We start from the raw sequence: 19,760 nt of genomic DNA on the forward strand, positions 1-19,760 counted from the left end.
CACCCAGACGCCCCAATAGTAGATGATTTTAGAGGCTTATCCACTTTTATACCTGTTAATACACCAGACTCTCCACGGTACTTCCATAAATTTGGGGGGGGGGGGATTTCTGATTAATTCTGACTTCTAAGAGTTACCAAACATTTTAATTTGGCCTCATATCTTGGCTTACGTGGCTGACACCGTCCTTCCATTATGCTACTCATTCTGTTTGGCTGAGTGTCATAGGTGAGAAAGGCTTCTGCTCAGGGGAGATAGAGACATTGAAGTATCGCTTCTCTGCGAATCTTCTCTTGCTCTCAAGGGCACAGCCAGGCCAGGCAAGCACACTTTTGGGGGCCCCCGGTGTGAACCCACCACAGAGCATCTCCACTGCCCTGACTTCCCTTCTCTCACGCTTACGTGCAGTTCTGTCCTTTCCCTTCTGGCCTCTCTTGGCTCTCATTTCTGTTGCAGAGAAATTAATTAAAATGTTGGTATCCTGACAGAGGTTTTGAAACTTAGTTATGAGTAGTTTGTCTTAGATTGCAGACTCTGATAGCTTTTGAAAATACATTTTATGGGAAAACATGTGTTATCTGCCAGGAGGTTGGGACTGTTTCTTCTTTTGATCATGTACTTCTATCAGATATTTTACTTTTTTTTACTGACAGGTTCTGGCCAAAGTTATAGGCTTTCCTTTTTAAAAAAAAAAAAAAAATTCTGATGTATTTACTTTTTAAAAAAAAATTTTTTTTTCTTAGTGTTTTTATTTATTTTTGAGACAGGGAGAGACAGAGCATGAGCAGGGGAGGGGCAGAGAGAGAGGGAGACACAGAATCCGAAGCAGGCTCAGGCTCTGAGCCATCAGCACAGAGCCCGATGCGGGGCTCGAACTCATGAGCCGTGAGATCATGACCTGAGCTGAAGTCGGACGCTCAACTGACTGAGCCACCCAGGTGCCCCTACTTTTTCTTATATTAGGAATAAGTCCTAGTTAGAGAGCTGACAGAAGACGTAAGCATTCCTGAATAAAATAATGGAAAGTTGCAGGTATTCCCTGGATAGTACCTGCTGGTACTTTCTTTGCTAGATTCAGAGTTAATGGCCAAATAGATTCCTCAGCCTTCTGGAATTGTATTTGAGGCAAAGGGATATGACTGTACATGAATGTAGAGTGGTGGTATGTATCTGCTCCTGCAATGTGGCTTTCAGAGAAGGCTCTGCCTGTTGTCCTCTGGCCCCCAGCTCAGTTACGTGTTGAAATACCTCTCTTGCAGGACCACACTTGATGACCAGCTCTTGAACAAAGCCTTGAATGAGAAGCCTCAGGGATACTTGCCCTCAGAAGGTCTTCGGCCTAAATCTCTGCCTTGTTAGCCAAAGCCTGTTACCTATTTATTATGCTCTGATCCTGACCCCTGATTAGCCTGACAACATACTGGTTTCTGGTCTTCATCAGGCCCCTGTGAGCTTTTCTCTAGCACCCTAACCCGTATTATTTCTCCCCAGTTTGCCAGGGAGCTAGCCTGCCTTGCTGAACTCCTCATCTTGATCTTCCTAACTTTTCTGTGCTCTTCTAGAGTGAGAGTGGAATGGGTTAGAAGGTAGGGCTGTCAGTGTGAAAGCTTTCAGAGCCACTGAACCATGCACAGCAGCAGCTTTGGACCCCAAAGTTGTTGGGACCACCGGCCAGAGGCCAGAGAGGACAAATTAACCAGGACCTACTAGCTCTTGGCAAAGTCTGCAGATTTCATGTGTAACTTTGTCTTGAAACCATTAATAAATAGCTGGGTGTTGCATGAGGTGGGAAACACCTATAAAAATCCGTAACGAAGTAAATTAAATTGGAACTTGGCCAATCCGTCCTCATCCTGAGCTTGTCATAATTGGTTAATTGATTCATTTCACCAAGTTTTGCTGAACCCCTCCATGATGTCAGGCAGGAAGCTAGTCAGGCAGGTCAGATGCATGGATGGAGTCTGTGCCCTTGGAGAGCTTGTAGCAGGTTGTGAAACAGACTTCATAGGTCACTGCAGTCTAAGGTCGCAACTGTTATAGTGGAAGTGTGTGAAGTGTCCCGTGGGACAAGGACAGGAGTGGGGGTGGGGTCATCATCAGCACAGAGGATAGGCATGGGTGAAGTTAGAGAAGACACAGGCAGATTGCTCACAATGAGGTTGGTTATATTTCTGTTTTCATGTTAAATGTATAATGATAGAAGTCTGGAAAATCTGTGAGAAGTCAGGAACTCTCGAGAAGCACTAGGGAGTAAATATAATAACTTCAGAATAAATCTGACAGTGTTGATGTCTTTCCTTTCTCCCTTGATTGAATGCACCATTTCAGTGCCACTGAGCTGTCTGGGTAAAGTAAGAATCCATGTGTTAATCTCAGTACTATGATCCTCAATTTCTGATAGGAACAAACTGTCATGATTAGCAAGTCCTATATATCCAGGGCAGATTGTCACGGGAGTAAACACTAATGAATGTAGGCCAAGTTAATAAAACTATAAATAACTTATTACTGTCCAAGTGCTCTTAAAAGTAATTATGCTTTCAATTTCTTACTAGTTTATTTGTGCAGATGCTGGAACCAAACTAGCTGAGTCAACAATCCTGAGCAAGCAGATGATTGCCTCTGTACCTGGAGTAAGTCCTGACTGAATTAATCATCTCTACATTTTGTATTTCTTCTCATTTCCCCATTTAGTAAAGAAGTATTTTTGGCCTGTGTCCTGGCTCATTTTTGATAGAACAAACACTGTAAAATTGAAAACATGTTAGCATTTTTTTAAAAGAGAGATAGTGAAAATTTATATTAACCCCAGCCCCTGGAAACTTTTAATTCCAGGAAACATGAGTAAAATTGAAGCAGCCAGTTAAGGGGAGGAGAGAAATTACCAGACATAAAAAATAGATTTGATTATAGTTCAATTATTCCAGAATCACTTTTCTTACACTGACACCTGTTAACCAATTTGATTTGACTACTGCCAGAAAGAAATAAGCATTGTGATACTTTGTTTTTCTTTACAATATTTCCTCTGAAAATTAAAAAATTCCCATTAGTGAACTATTTGGCAAAATAGGTTAAGATTCTCACTGAAGGGCTAAGGATGAGAAACCACAATAACATTGGTAGCAAGTTGACTGCAATGAAACTCAGAAACTTTAGATATTAATTATTCATTGAAAAAATTATTTAAATTTTTAATAGAGAAAATTTAAAAGAAAAAGGATCAGCTGTAATCCCTCTGCCAATCAGAAATACTGTTTTGGAAAATTTTTTCATATTTTGATCTATTCAGTATGCTAATTTGCTTATTTCCATATTGTTAGAAGTTTATTTACTTTCCAGTTTCATTGCTAGGATGTATACACACACACACACACACACACACACACGCACACACACACACACACACACACACACACACATTTCTACAAAGACCATCATTATGTTTATTTTGAATTCTATCCTTGGCATAAATTCCTTAGAGAGTAGGACTATCTTGATGATATGTATTCTCATATTGTTTTCTAAAAGGGTTTTATTTATTTACACTTATAAGTATACCAATTTTACCCACAGTGCTAAACATTATATTTTTAAAATGCTGTTTATTTAATTTTTTTGATGTGGAGAAATTCTATGACAGAGGAAAAATAGTAATTCAATCCAGAGATAATTTTATTGCCAATATATTAATGTATTTACTTTAACTTTTTCTGTGCATGTTTTTTTAAACATAGTTCAAACCGTAGCATATAAATGTGGCTCTGGCTTCATATGTTATAAGCATTTACCCCAAAGTTTGGTGGCTGCAGAGTTATTACCTCATGCAAATGCACCATAAAATAGTGGTTAAGTGCACGGGGGTTAGACTCACACCAGAGTTTGAGGTCTGCCATTTACTAGCTGTGTGATCAGGAAAGTTATTTAACCTACGATTCTTGATTTGTATTATCTATAGAATGAGATATAATAGGGCCCAATGTCTAGTTTGAGGATTGAGTGAGATAATGCATGCAAAGCATATTAGCATAATGCCAGACATATAGTAAATGCTAAATAAACATAACCTATTAAAGAGAATATTAAGCAACATTACTTATTTTTGTATATTTTCTTTTTTTTTTTTTAATTTTTTTTTTTAATTTTTTTTCAACGTTTATTTATTTTTTTGGGACAGAGAGAGACAGAGCATTAACGGGGGAGGGGCAGAGAGAGAGGGAGACACAGAATTGGAAACAGGCTCCAGGCTCCAAGCCATCAGCCCAGAGCCCAACGCGGGGCTCGAACTCACGGACCGCGAGATCGTGACCTGGCTGAAGTCGGACGCTTAACCGACTGCGCCACCCAGGCGCCCCTGTATATTTTCATTAATTTCAATATTCTAATATATGAGAAACATCTTTGTGTTTAAATCTTTGTCCATATTTGAGACTTTTTTTATAATAGATTTTGGGGAGTAGAATTACTAGACTATGCTTCTTAAATTAAAAAAAAAGTTTATTTAGAGAGAGAGTGTGCATGAGCAGGGGAGGAGCAGAGAGAGAGGGAGAGAGAGAATCCCAAGTAGGCTCCATGCTGTCAGTGCAGAGCCCGACATGGTGCTTGATCCCACAGACTGTGAGATCATATCCTGAGCTGAAATCAAGAGTTGGATGCCTAACTGACTGAGCCACCCAAGTGCCCCTAGACTATGTGTTTTTAAAGAGCTTTTAGTAGTTAGGGTGATGAAGGATGCCATGTGATGAATTCCCAGCCACTTAACACACAGAATGTTTATTGTTTGCTCATATAAAGTTTAAAAATTAATTAAACTAATTAATTAGTTTAATAAAATTAAGTTTAATTAATTAAATAAATTAATGTTTATTTATTTTTGAAGGAGAGAGAGACAGAGTGTGAGTGGGGGAGGGGCAGAGAGAGAGGGAGACACAGAATCCAAAGCAGGCTCCAGGCTCTGAGCTGTCGGCACAGAGCCCGATGCGTGGCTCGAACTCACAAACCTGAGATCATGCCCTGAGCAAAAATCCGATGCTTAATCAACTGAGCCACCCAGGCACCCTGCTCATATAAAGTTTGAATGGGTATCCTGATTAGCAGAAGGAGGAGGACTTTCAAATGAAAGTTTACGTGCAGCTCTCTGCAATCAGCTGGTGGCTGGGGAAAGAGAAGGGAATATGGTACATTGGAAGGTTCTCATGGGCCAGGTCTGAATGATGCCTATTACTTCTACTCCCATCCAATTGGCTAGAACTGTCATATGGGCACACCCAACTGCAAGCAATGATGGGAAATCTGGTTTAGGCACATGCTAGGGAGGAAGAGAAATGGTACTGTGAGCACTTAGCCAGTCTCTGCTGCACACTCACTAGTTTCCTGGTTGTTTAATTCTTTAAAACTCAGCATTTGCCACCTCTGTGCTGGCTTAAAAAATAATATCCCTAATAAATAAAAGTTTTATTGAAATCAACAAGAAAAAGACAAGCATTCCAATAGCAATGAAAAAACAACAACAGTTATAGGGGCGCCTGAGTGGCTCAGTCGGTTGAGTGACTGACTCTTGATTTCGCCTCAGGTCATGATCTTACAGTTCGTCAGACTGAGCCCCGTATGGGGCTCTGCATTGACAGCGCGAAGCACTTGGGATTCTCTCTCTCTCTCTCTCTCTCTCTCTCTCTGCTCTCCCCTGCTTGTGTGTGCACACTATTTCTCTGTCTCTCTCAAAAACAAAAAAATAAAACATTAAAAAAAGTTAATAAGATCCATGTATGGAACCTTTCCAGTGACCAATAAGCCATTCAAAATATACTTCTTACTCTCAGTAGTAATCAGTGAACTGTAAATTGATATAAAGTATTAAAATATTTTAGAATATAAAATTAAAATCAGCTAGCAACTCAACAGGTTTTTCTTAATGATTAAAGTTATTGATGATGTGAAACAAGCATTCTTATGAACTGCTGGTGGTAGTGAAAATTGGTGCAACTTTGCTGAAAAACAGTTTGACAGTTTACTTCTGGTAATATATTTGAGAAAATAATACACACATAAAGAGTATATTTATTAAAGTATATTTATTAAAGCAGCACTTAAAATAGTAAAAATATGGAAGCAAAATTAAGATCTAACGTTAGCATATTGTTTTTTAAAAAATTGTTTAAATTCGGGTATGGCCGACACACAAGGATACATTAGTTCCTAGTGTACAAGGTAATGATTCCACAAGTTTTTATGTTACGCCGTGCTCACCCCTAGGCTAGGTCACCATAGAACACTATTACAGTATCATTGACTATATCCCTTATGCTGTGCCTTTTATTTCTGTGACTTCTTCATTTCATAACTGGAAAACTGTGTCTCCCACTCCTCTTCACTCATTTTGCCCACCCTCACCCCTCTGCTCTGGCTACCATCAGTTTGTTCTCTGATTCTGCTTTTTATTTGTTTGTTTATACTTCCTTATTATTTTACAGTCCATGTATGAGTGAAATCATTTGGTATTTGTCTTACTCAGTCTGCCTTATTTCACTTAGCATAATACCTCTAGGTCCATCCATGTCTCAAATGGCACAATCTCCTCCTTTTTATGGCTGCATAATATTCCATTCCATATCTTCCTTCTCCATTTATCTATGGGTGGACATTTATGTTTCCTTCATATCCTGGCTATTATAAATAATGCTGCAGTAAACATAGGGGTGCATGTCTTTTTGAATTAGTGTTTTTGTTTTCTTTGGGTAAATACCCAGTAGTAGACATTTTGGATCCTACAGTGTTTGTATTTTCAGTTTTTTGAGGAACCTCCACACTGTTTTCTACAGTGACCATACCAGCTTACATTCCCACCAACACTATACAAGGGTTCCTTTTTTCCCCACATCTTCACCAATGCTTGTTATTTCTTGCCTTTTTAATTTTAGCCATTCTGGCAGGTGTGAGGTGATATCTCATTGTGGTTTTGATTTGTATTTCCCTGACAATGAGTGATATTAAGCATCTTTTCATGTGTCTGTTGGCCATCTGGGTATCTTTTTTGGAAGCATGTCTATTCATGTCTTCTGCCCATTGTTAAATCAGATTGTGGTTTTTTGGGGGTTTTTTTGGTGTGACCAGCATTAGTGTATTGTTTAAATAAAGCAAGGTACAAACAGAAGACCATGGGGGAGGAGAAGGGAAAAAAATGATTAGAGAGGGAGGGAGCCAAAACATAAGAGACTCCTAAAAACCGAGAACAAACTGAGGGTTTATGGGGGGTGGGAGGGAGGGGTCAGTGGGTGATGGGTATTGAGGAGGCCACCTGTTGGGATGAGCACTGGGTGTTGTATGGAAACCAATTTGACAATAAATTTCGTAATAAAAAAAAAGGTAAGATACATCTATAAAAAAGACTATTATGTGGCTACCGCCTCAAGTTTTAAAAGAATAAATAACTGGAAAATGTTTATGATGGATTTAATTTAAAAGCAGATTACAAAAAAATGATCTCAGGCTTATAAAAATTATATGTATATGTGTATGTTATATGTGTTCAAAACACGTTGGAAGGAAATACCGGTGGTAGTGGTTTCACTGATGGAGGACGAGAATTAGGACTATGTGATTTTTGTTAATTTCTGTTTTTCCAAGTTTTCCACAGTGAGCATATGTTCCTTACAATCTAAGAAACATAACTTTAAAATCAGACATAAGTTTCAAGGAAGAATTGGATATGATTCACTTGCGTTCATGTTTTTGAGTTTAGAGTACTTTTTCAACACCTTATCATCAGTTTCCCATTGAAATAAATATAGGCCTTTGAAAACAAGTGGAGCTTGACTTTCTTTTTTTAAAACAACACATCAAGGTAATGCTTATGTTTTGCAAAGTAGAAAAAAAAGGGGGGGATTAGAAATTACATGCTTTGTTTTATAAGTGTAGAGGCTCCCTAAGATGATCCTGTATTTTAAGGCTTTTATTAGATGTAGATCCTGTCTCTAGAGCAAAAGTAACTGCATATTAGTAAACTCTTTGCTCTCATTCTTTGAAATTCAAAGTGAAAAGACAAATATTGAATAATGCTCCTAGTAATTATTTTCTTTGACATTTGCCTAGCTGAAATGATATAAAATATTGCCTATGAGAGAAACAAATCCCTTTCAAGAAATTAAAGAACAGAGTATATGCTCCTGTTTGCATGACATGTGAAAGGTCAGAGAAAATGGAATAAATCGGAGGGAAATCCTTTCTTGCACCAAAGGATTAATATTCCAAAAGCAAGAACACAATAACCTTTTATAATTCCTTCACTTGATTTAAATTAAAAGAAGAAAACCTTAGAACATATGAAATGCTTGGAAAACACTCTGACAGAACCACCAATGACCTTATTTTACTGTTTGTTATCCTGTCAGAGGAACTGACAGGCATAACATTGTAGAAGAGATGGGAGGTGATACAGTTCAGGGCTGTGCAGATTTACATGAATATGGGAAAATGAGAGCCACTGGGTGAGCTAGTTAAGTATATAATGTTCCAGATTTTCCAAAAGAAAGCTAAGAAAGGCCTTAGCATAGTATTCAGATGGCTTCAAAGACGGGCTGCTTTTCATCCACATTACACCCGGCCTGATGTGTGGGTTTTCTCATACAGCTTTGATGTAGCAGCCCGCCTGTTCGGTTTCCTTTTCTTTGCTTATAATCCTAAATTCACTGCACTGCCCTGGGCAGGTTTATGTCATTTAATAATCAGAGACACAAGTATGCTTTCTTTGCCTTTAAAATTTCCCAAACATGCTGCCAGTGTCTGTGGGGAAGCTGATCATTTCATTTTTTTTCTTGCTTTATCCCTAGCAAGAACGCAGCAATCACGTTTATCTATTTAATAGTACGCCTGCTGTGTGTAAGGAGTTAGATTGTAAGTGACTTGAAAATAAGAATTTTTGACCCTTTCAGCAAATGTGATGTTTGTTTATATACTTTTCTTTTTTGATGGAAAAAGATTCGAGATTCTGGTGTTAGAATTAGGTGGCACGTATTTTATGTGTATCTAAGACTCCCCAGAGTGATAAGGGTTACTGTAGTTTTAGGGTGATTCATGTCATAAAGACTCTGATGCATAATGGCTCTACATAAGATAATTTTTGTATACAGACTGGTTTAAATTTTTTTTAATGTTAATTTATGAGAGAGAGAGAGAGAGAGAGAAGGGGCAGAAAGAGGGGAAGACACAGAATCCAAAGCAGGCTCCAGGCTCTGAGCTGTCACCACAGAGCCTGATGTGGGGCTCAAACCCACGAACTGTGAGATCATGACCTGAGCCGAAGTCGGACATTTAACTGACTGGGCCACCTTGGTGCCCCCAGACCAGTTTAAAAACAAGCAGACAGGAGTGGCTCAGTCAGTTGAGTGTCCTGCTCTTTGTTTCGGCTCAGGTCATGATCTCAGTTTGTGAGTTTGAGCCCCATGTTGGGCGGCACACTGATGGTGCAGAGCCTGCTTGGGATTCTCTCTCTCTCTGTCCCTCCCCTGCTTGTGCTCTCCTTCTTTCTCTCTCAAAATAAAAACAAAACAAAACAGATGGGCCTTGAGGAGGGCACTTGTTGGGATGAGCACTGGGTGTTGTATGTAGCGATGAATCACGGGAATCTACCCCTGAAACCAAGAGCACGTGGTATACACTGTATGTTAGCCAATTTGACAATAAATTATATTAAAAGCAAACAAAAACAAAAACAAGCAAACAAAAATCAGTGAGATCACCCAGTGGGAAAAAAGCATGTTAACCCAGTCTACCCTAGGCCGCCCGTTTCTTACCTCTTCACCACAAACCTTTTATCAATTTTTGTCCAAACTGTGGGCAGACAGTTACAGACGGTGGAGAGTAACGGAGTGAGTCAGAACTCCAGAATGTGAAACAACTCGTTAGTAAACAGCGTGAAGTCACAACGAGACAGTGACCGCAGTCAGGGCCAAAGTGAAGGCGGTGGCTCGGAGGGCCCACCCAGCGGTGTCCTTGTGTTTCAGTGTGGGACAGCCGCGATGGAGTGTGTGAGGCAGTACATCAACGAAGTGCTGGACTTCATGGCGGACATGCACACTCTCACCAAGCTGAAGGTAAGAGGGCTTACCTACACTGCTCACTTCTCAGGTGAGCAAGACAGAGGCAGTTTTAGGGACTTACGCAGACCAGATGGGACTTATTGTTACCTGGGGCGGCAGCTGTGGTGCTCTCTAACAGTCCCTGTCTTGGGAGCCTGGAGAACTGAGTTCAGCCTGCGCAAGAGGGAAAAGAGAAAGGAAAGGCTGTTTGCATGGCAGGAGTTCTGTGCATGGCTCTACTTTGGCCGTTCATTCAGTTCTCCTGCTGCCCCCTGTTAAAGCGTCTCCATTCTACAGATGTAGAAACTGAGGCCTGGGTTAGTGCTGTGATTCGTGCTCAAGGTGGCGCTACCGATAAGCAGTGGAGTCAGGGTTGGCCTACGACTGTAGCGGCACCAGATCACTCTCTTTTCACTATGCCAAGTGGTGTCATTTAACTACCTTTGAGCCTCAGTTCCCTCATTTGTGACACAAGCCTAATATCTACCTTTACTGACTGTTAGGAGGTTTGATGTGGCACAGTGCGTGCAAAGAGACTTTTGTAAACTGGAACACATTATGCAAACATAAGCCTTTCATGGTTATCTGCATCAAAGCTGTCTTCTTCAAGAAAATGATTAAAGATAAGGGATGGGACAAACTCTGATTTGCATGTGGACAAGATCCCAGCAAAGTTGTCGAGCTTATTGACTGAGTGCCTCACAGGGTGGGATGAATCACTGATGTAAGTCAACTTCCTTGCCGTGAGTTGACTAGGGAGCTAAAAGATTGATAGTCTTGAGAGATTTGGGGAAAGCCCTGGACAGAGGGCAGAAGGGAATCCAAACGTGGTCCAAGGAACAGCCAGACGGCAACCTGGCACTAAACGATCCTTTTGGTTAAACAGGATCTAGTCGTCCCAGAAGCTCATCAGCTACAAATGAGGTTCCTCCATCGCCCAACTCAGTTTCTAGACTCTGCTCCAATGATCCAGGTGCTTCTTGGGATAGGGATGGATTTGCAAATGCTAGGTGGAAAGTAGAATGGGAATTTAAACTGGTGACTTCTCACAGTATCTGAACCCACTCATTCCTAAGTAAGCCCCCCTGGTACTTGACCACGCGCTGGTTACTGAGTCCCGAATCTGGTGGCCCACACTCAGATGGCTTTGGCATCAAGTGTCAAGAAGAGGAGATCTCGTTACCTAAACACTTGAGCTAGCTTTATAACCACTTTCAAAATACAGAGAAAAACAGTAAGAAGGATCCATGATGATCAAAAGGTTGGGGACTAGAGATATAATCCAACCCTCCAATTTAGGAGACAGATTAGAAAGGCCAAGTGGCAAGTGGCCTAAACTGGGGCCGAAGCCTAGGTCTCAGTTTCCATTTCAGGGCTCTTTCCACTAAGCCACACACCAAGAAAAGGAACTTTTCTACATTAATTCAACAAATATGTACCAAGCACCCATAATGTGCCTGGTGTTGTTCTAGGCATGTAGGGATGCAACAATGAGCAAAAGGACACAGTAGCCATGCTCATTTAATTTATAGTCTGGTAGTGAGGTGCCAATTTTAATGAAAATCTCATATAACATAAAGTAAAATTGTGACTTTCATAATTGCTCTGAAGAAGGGGTACACGGTGGTATAGGAGCTTCTAATAGGATGATATGGCCTAGCCAGGGAGGTCAGGGAAGACTTCCTGGAGGACGTGACCCTTGAGCTAAAACGTGCACAATGAATAGCAGTCAATTAAGTGAAGAGAGGCAGGAACAGTGTTTCAGGCAGAGAGACCAGCACAAGCAAAGGCTGGTAATGGGAGGGAGCCAGTGTAGAGGGGATGAAGGGGTAGGATGCAGAGGTCTGCAGTCACTAGATCCTTCCAGGCTTTTTAAGCCATGCTAAGGAATTTTCCCTCTCCCCCTTTATCCTAAGAAAAATGGGAAACCATTGAAGAAGTTTAAATGGGTTGTATACTTGGGAGTGGTGATAGAAGGTGAGGGAATGACAAACCTGATCTTTTTAAAGAGCAACCAGGAGTTTTCCAGGTACTCTGCCAAAGCCATGAAATACCATTTGTTTTTGCAGAGCCACATGAAGACATGTTCCCAGCCTCTGCATGAAGATACTTTTGGTGGACACCTCAAAGTTGGGCTGGCTCAGATTACAGCCATGGAAATCTCACGGGGCAACCACAGAGATAACAAGGCTGTGATTCGCTACCTGCCTTGGCTCTATCATCCCCCTTCTGCAATGCAACAAGGGTAAGGCCCTTATTATTTTAGCAGTGAGGGTCGGTGAGTCAGGGAACCACCCCGGGTTTTCTGGGACTCAGAGCAAATGAATGCCTTGAAGATTTATGGGAGTGCAGTGTGATGGTGGGGAAGGTAGGAGGTGAGCCGCATCTCCATACCTGCTGATCTAGCAGCATTTTTGAACACGAGCACTTCCATGCTATGCTGACAGTAACAGGAACTTGCCCTCCTACGAAAACCTCAGCCATATCCTGATGGATGACGAAAACCTGGAGCTTCGAAGTGCAATTTTAACTCTTAATTTCAACTAGTTAAATAAATCAATAGGTATTTATTGAGCACTTACATAGCTTCTGCCTTCAAGGAGCATGTTAGATTGTGGCTTGAACAAAATCCATAGCAAAGATGAAATAGAGCGCAAGGAGGCGGAGAAAGGAGAGGGGCCCATGGGCTGGTTTCTGTGAGCACTCCATTTTGCACGGTCGGCTCCCTGGCTAGAGGAAAGGCTTGGAGCTGGGGCAAAGCGGGCAGGAGGGCAGGAGAGCAGCAGGAGACAATGACTGCAGGGCAGGAAAATGGGTGGCGTGTGTTACATCTCCGCCTCTATTCCTTCCCCTCTAGTGGGGATGTGAGACTTTCTAAGAAGAAAGGAAAGAGTTTAGAAAAAGCAGCTAGTCAGAAGGGCAGCAAGGTTGGTGGAAGAATGATTTTTAATCCCGTGTTGTCACCAGAAGCTGCTCGTTGCTCAAGCAGCTGTGGTCCGGGATTAGAGAGGGTGAGCAGAAAAACAGATACAGATACAGATACAGAAAAACAGATACATTTTGTTGGCACTGTCACCTGGGTGTTTTATTGTATGTAATCGCCTATAAAACCACACTTTTAATGCCATCAATAAGCCGTTGGTGAGCGCCCAACAAAACGGAAACCATAAAAATCGCCGTTAACACTTCCTTCTACTTGATAGGCCAAAAGAATTCATCGAGTGTATCTCCCGCATCCGTCTGCTGTCCTGGCTGCTCCTGGGCTCCCTCACTCATAACGCGGTGTGTCCAAATGCCTCCTCTCCGTGCCTGCCCATACCTCTGGATGCCGGCTCTCATATTGCAGACCATCTCATTGTCATCCTGATTGGATTTCCAGAGCAATCAAAGGTAAGCGATTTCTGCAACCTTAAGACCATAGGCATCGAAATTGCTAATGGAAACCGTTATCAGCCTATTATGTTTCTTCTGAGAAGAAAATGCATCTTATCACTTGCCCTCCTGTGGATGTTAGGAAAGCGACTTTGTGCTAATGCCTTATTTAAAGTTGTTTAAATTCCCGCAGTATCTTTTCTTCCCCCTTAAATTGTCTTTGTTTACTTTTATAAAGATAAATTATGCAGGCAGGCAAGAGTTAGCTTCCTAGGCATTTCTGTCTCAAAATAATGAAGAGAAATAAAAGGCTAGAAATATAATAAAAATCCCATGATCAGTTTTTGGAACCGAATATGAATTGGAGGAAAATTTATGCTCTGATTTTTCATGCACTATCTTTTCAACTCACATCTCTAGAGATAGATCTATAAAGATACAAAATGAAAATAAGAAGGCCAGTTGGGAACTCACTAAAGCACACACTGGAATCACCGACACAGAGGAACTTAGTAAATTGTAGAGACAGATGATGTGCTTAAGGGAATAAAGTAAACCCAAGGCAGGCATCAGTCATGAGCCAGTGTAAGCAAACCAGACACACTGGTGCTAATCAGCTAAGAGAAGCCAAGGGCCCTTCACAAGCTTAGGCAAGTTCCGGGAAGTCAGGGTGGGTTTGGGAGCAGCTGGGATGTGGGCCAGGGAAAGCTGACTCTGTGATAAAGTAGAGCACTGTCCAAACAGCCTGAATGATATTTGCAAAAGGGGCCAGGCAGTCCGTTCCTAGTATTTCAAGCCAGAGCTGTGTTTGATTCCTAACGATGGTACTTGGTCATTTGTACAAGGTACCTTGACCTTGTGACCTCTCTGAGCTCCAGTTTTTCATCTGTAAGAGAGACGAGGGGATGGTTTGAGAATTATGGAAGCGGTCTTTGGAAAGTCTTTAGCACGGTGTCTGGGACATTGTAGGTGCATGCTCAGTCCGTGCTCACCACTAGTGCTTGCTGCTGCCATTTCTACTACTGGTAATAGTATAATTAGTAACACATTGCTGGGCAATGTGTTCAGATATGCCACCTGATTCCTCCTAATGCCAGCAGCTCTTTGAGGAGGGTACTATCATCCCCATGTTACAGGCGAGGAAACACCTCAAGATGGTAGAGTGATTATTCTCCCTGATCTAGTTTAGGGATGAGAACGTCATTGTCATTAACAGGCAAGGCGGTGGGTAGCGTTCTGCAAGCTAAGGTGCCTTCTCTTTGGAAAGATGCTTTGTTCTCTCAGCACACTCCCACTGACAGAGCGAAAAGCAGATTGTCTTAAGGTGGTGAATCACGAATCCGTAACTCATAGAGAACTCCTTCAGCCTCCGATCTCTGGAAGTAGATGTGCTTTGGCCGTGCTCCTCAGAAGGCCGAGACCGTGTGGGATGGGCCCTGTGGAGCACTGTAGCCCACTGAAATGTAACGGCTCCTGTCTCCTCCTTTTCAGACCTCCGTGCTGCATATGTGTTCTCTCTTCCACGCATTTATCTTTGCTCAGCTCTGGACCGTATATTGCGAACAAAGTGCCGTAGCTACAAATGTCCAAAGTCAGAATGAATTCAGCTTCACGGCGATCCTGACCGCACTGGAGTTTTGGAGCAGGGTGACACCCAGCATCCTTCAGCTGATGGCTCACAACAAAGTGGTGAGTCCACGAATAGATTTCCCATCGTGGATAAAAGGTGTAACCTAAACCCAGCCCTCACATTGTCTGTTCTTTAAGGGTCTCAATTGTAATATTATATCAGTGGGTTTTTACATTATAAGCTGGATGTTCTGCTTGTATAATAAGTTTGAAGAGAAACAGAGCGAGCAAATAAATTTAGTAGAAACTTTTGTTTGCTCTGCTTAGTGCCAAAAATTTATTTTATATGAAATCTACCTTTAAGGGTTGTTTTGTGCTATAAAGTCAAAAGGAGATTCATATTATTTTTGGATTCCAAGGCAATTTGGAAAAACCCTAGCCAGTTGGGTCATCCTCTGGTGGTATTTAAGAGCAGACCAACCACACATGTTCATTCTACCCAGGGCTCAAACCCTGAAAAGGGCCTCACCCTTCTGAGTTGCCCTAGGAGGACCTGAGCTCCCCCAGTCTTCAAATCCAGTTCAGTTTTAACTCAGATGGCTCACCAAGAGAGGGGCTGCTTTAACCCTCACTGGAAAATATCTGAGGTATTGTTAGCATGAGCCCACTTCATCGAACAAGCTTGGATTAGTCCTGTGAAGTCAGGCTCGGAGGGTGTATGGAAGGAATTTACAAGGAAGTCCTTGGCTACTTTGAAGGAGGATCCTCAGTGGAGAAAGCAACAGTTAGTATCTTGGTTATGGGGGGCTTTATCAGGCTAATTCTCCTCTGTGAGGGGCAGGGGATCTGGAAGAACATCATAACGATGATCCCAGTGTGCCCAGAAACCCAACAATGCACCGTCCACAAAAGGCATAACGGAAATGACTTTTGATTGATTGATACTACTCTAAGAAACAGTTTCTTTCAGCTCTAATTGGAAAGGGGATTATATATTTCCTTTAGTGAAGCACTTTCTTTTCTTTAGAGAAGCAGATGTTATGAGGCAATTCTGTATGGAGAGAGGTATTTTAGTTCAATTTAGAGGAAATTTATGTGGCAATTTTAGGGTGCACAAACAGTTCTGAGAAACATTTATTGGATCATAGAGTCTGAGACTGAAGAAGAACTTGGAGATCAAGCATTCTGTTACTTTACAGGCAATGAAACTGGGACCTTAAATAGAGATTCGGTTTCCTTCTGTTGATACTGGTTTTTTGACACCATTAATATCTCTGCTCCAAATCTGTTTGACATATAAATGTTAGAAATGAATGTTACAAATGAGTTTTGTACAAATAATGCTACTAACAGATTTGAGTTAACTTTTTTCTGAAAAATGTGTTAAACTATGTATGCTAGTCTGGTAAAATTCCCTTGTAGTGTTTAAAATCCAGCCTTAGGAATTTCTGATCAGGGACATTTGAACTGTCATCAGCGTGGCTACCTTGTTCCCTAGAGAACAAAGCCACAAAGACAGGTGTGTAATAAATTAAACAGCTGCTCCAGGTGAAGAAACTGTGGAAAAAGGGTCAAGATGAAGAAAAGGACATAAGCCCAAGTTCTGTAGTTGGAAGGAGGGAAGCAGAAGGCATTTATCCTCTGCTATGAATCACAATTCAGTGCAGATTAGCAAGATCAATACCCCGTTGCATTGGCAGCCCTGAGTTAGATAAGGAAGGCATGCCAAATGAAAAACCTCTGGAGCTTTTTAAAGTCACTTTCTAGTTGAAGTTTTAGAGGTGAATAAGCACTACTGCTTGTGGTCCCCTCTGGTCATTGTGCCAAAAGCCTCGCGGGCACATGGCATGGATCCTCTGTGGCTGCAGACTAGCTTTCGAGGTTTCTGCCCTACTGGGAGTGGAACTGATTTTCATGTTTGTTGTTTCAGATGGTGGAAATGGTGTGCCTCCACGTGATTAGTTTAATGGAGGCCTTGCAAGAGTGCAATTCAACAATTTTTGTCAAGGTAGGAAAATCTTATGATTTTTATGAGACTGATTCTTGCTGCTGAAAACAAATGTGGATTTACTTTGAATGTGCCTTCGAAGAGGAAAAGAAACTGATTTAGTTTTGACAGAGTTGGGGGCTGGAGGACTCAGGCTCATGGGACAACCCTTCACCAAATGGTTATCATGTTATTTTTGCTTTTGTTCTACCACTGTAACCAAGTCTACCTGGGTTAAATATGTTGGCCCAATATTGCCTGTGAACACAAGTCACTAAAATATTACTGGGGAACGTCGATCTGAAAATGACCTTATGTTCATAGAAATTGGTTGGTGATGCCCCACCTTACAAGATAGCCAGAAAACCAAGGCAAATGGTCTTTAATTGTTTGACTTGGTAGCTAGCACTTTTCTCTCAGATAAATTAAGTTCCTTTCTAATATTACTATTTTAAATCACTGTTTAGTCTATGGGTGTGATTTAAGTATTTGTTATCTGTCCAAGGACCTCAGAAGCATACTAGTGTGATAAAAAATGAGAGTAAAGGAGAACTGGGTTTCTCACTCCCTGCTTTTTATTTGTCCTTCCTCTACCTGCAGCACTCCCTGTTTACCTGTCATGTCTGGATTCCAGTGTCTCAGCCATCGCCCCCACCCCCACCACACAAAGTGGGTCAGTTTGGGACCTTATAACTTGTAATTTCACTCCTTGGTTGTCTCTATTCTTCAATTATGGTCACTTGTCAAGTTAACTCACACAGTGCTGGAGAAAAGCAACCCATTTTCAGGGAAAACTTAACTGTTGTCCAAACACTGCAAGGTAGCTGGTTCAAATGGGGTAGAGGGAGCTTCCCTAGTTTGATAGTCAACAGCAAAAGTCAACACCATGAGAGAAACGATCTGACTGACACTCAGATGATCATACCTGATTTTCTTTTTTACAGCTTCATTGAAGTATAATTTATATATAGTAAACTCTACATATTTAAAATGCACAATTTGTTAAGTCTTCACATAAATGATATCCGTGAAAACATCACCATAATCAAGTTAATGAACATGTCCCTCACACCCCTAAAGGTTTCCCGTATTCTTTCTAGTTGCTCGTTTCCACCACTCCTGTATCCTACATCCCTGTCCCCAGGCAGCTACTGGTCTGTTTTCTTTCTTTCTTTTTTTTTTTTTTTTTTTATCTTTATTTATTTTTGAGAGAGAGAGACAGTGTGTGAGCAGGGGAAGGGCAGAGAGAGAGGGAGACACAGAATCTGAAGCAGGCTCCAGGCTCTGAGCTCTCAGCACAGAGCCTGATGTGGGGCTCAAACTCACGAACTGTGAGATCATGACCTGAGCCAAGGTTGGACACCCAACCGACTGAGCCACCCAGGCGCCCCAACTACTGGTCTGTTTTCCCTCACCATAGGCTACTTATCATTTTCTAGAATTTTATATAAATGGATTTATACAATACTTAGACTTTTTTCCTGCCTTCTCTCATTCAGAGTAACATTGAGATTAATCCATTTTGTTGCATGTATCAGTAGATCATTTCTTTTTCTTTCTGAGTAGTATTCCATTGTATGGATATATCACCTTTTTAAAATACTTTTTTAAGTTTATTTATTTATTTTGAGAGAGACGGGGGGAGTGTGAGCAAGGGAGGGTCAGAGAGAGAGAGGGAGAGAGTCCCAAGCAGGCTCTGCAGGGACTCGAACTCATGAAACTGTGAGATCATGACCTGAGCCAAAATCAAGAGTCAGACGCTTAACTGACTGAGCCACCCAGGCGCCCCATGGATATATCACCTTTTTTTTTTCCATTCATCAGTTCATGGACATCTGGGCTGTTTTCAGTTTGGGGCTATTACAAATAAAGCTGCTATGAATATTCATGTACAAGTCTTTGTGTAAAGATATGCTGTCATGTACATTGAATAAATACCTAGGAGCAGAATGGCTAAGCCATATGATATGTGTATAATTTTTCAAGAAATTGACAAACTGGTTTCCAAGTGATTGTGCCCTGTTACATTCACACCAGCAGTGTATGAGCATTTCAGTTCCTGCACATCTTTGTCAATACTTAGTATAGTCCATCTTTCACTTTAGACACCCTAAGAATTGTGTATTGGTATCTCATCATGGTTTTAAATTGCATTTCCCTATTGACAGATGACGTTAAACAGCTTTTCACGTGCTTATCTGCCATCCATATGTCTGCTTGGTGAAGTATCTGTTAAAATTATTTGTGCATTTAATATTGGGTTGGATTTTTTGTTGTTGTTATAATTGAGTTTTAAGGCAAAGTCCTTTATCTGATAGGTGATTTGCAAAGATTTTCCCTGCAGTTGTCTTTTCATTATCTTAAGAGTGTCCTGTGAAGAGCAGAAGGTCTTAATTTTGAAGAACTAACATTTATCAAATTTTTCTTTTATGGATCATGCCTTAATGTATTTTTAAAAACCTTTGCCTAACCCAAGGAGAACTGAGATGTTAAACAATATTGAGTCTTCCAATTCACGAACACAGTATATCTTTCTGTGTTTTTAGTTTTTAAAAAATTTTTTAACATTTATTCATTTTTGAGAGACAGAGAGAGACAGAGCATGAGTGGGGAAGAGGCAGAGGGAGGGAGACACAGAATCTGAAGCAGGCTCCAGGCTCCAAGCTGTCAGCACAGAGCCCGAAGCGGGGCTCGAACCCACAAACTGTGAGATCATGACCTGAGCCAAGGTCGGATGCTCAACTGACTGAGGCACCCAG

General features: G+C 41.3%; 1 protein-coding gene across 22 annotated transcripts in view; it reads left to right on the forward strand.

The window, feature by feature from the left end:
* Positions 1 to 19,760, forward strand: part of UNC79 (unc-79 homolog, NALCN channel complex subunit) — a 266,052-nt gene that overhangs the window by 227,543 nt on the left and 18,749 nt on the right. For all 22 annotated transcript variants that reach the window (XM_045451926.1, XM_045451924.1, XM_045451927.1 and 19 more), the window contains 6 exons: positions 2,556 to 2,633; positions 9,999 to 10,088; positions 12,143 to 12,318; positions 13,277 to 13,463; positions 14,937 to 15,134; positions 16,945 to 17,022. In XM_045451926.1, coding sequence (XP_045307882.1) covers positions 2,556 to 2,633; positions 9,999 to 10,088; positions 12,143 to 12,318; positions 13,277 to 13,463; positions 14,937 to 15,134; positions 16,945 to 17,022 — 807 coding nt within the window. The remainder of the gene's footprint in view (positions 1 to 2,555; positions 2,634 to 9,998; positions 10,089 to 12,142; positions 12,319 to 13,276; positions 13,464 to 14,936; positions 15,135 to 16,944; positions 17,023 to 19,760) is intronic.

The sequence above is a fragment of the Leopardus geoffroyi genome, chromosome B3 (assembly GCF_018350155.1).
Source record: "Leopardus geoffroyi isolate Oge1 chromosome B3, O.geoffroyi_Oge1_pat1.0, whole genome shotgun sequence".
Lineage (NCBI taxonomy): Eukaryota > Metazoa > Chordata > Mammalia > Carnivora > Felidae > Leopardus > Leopardus geoffroyi.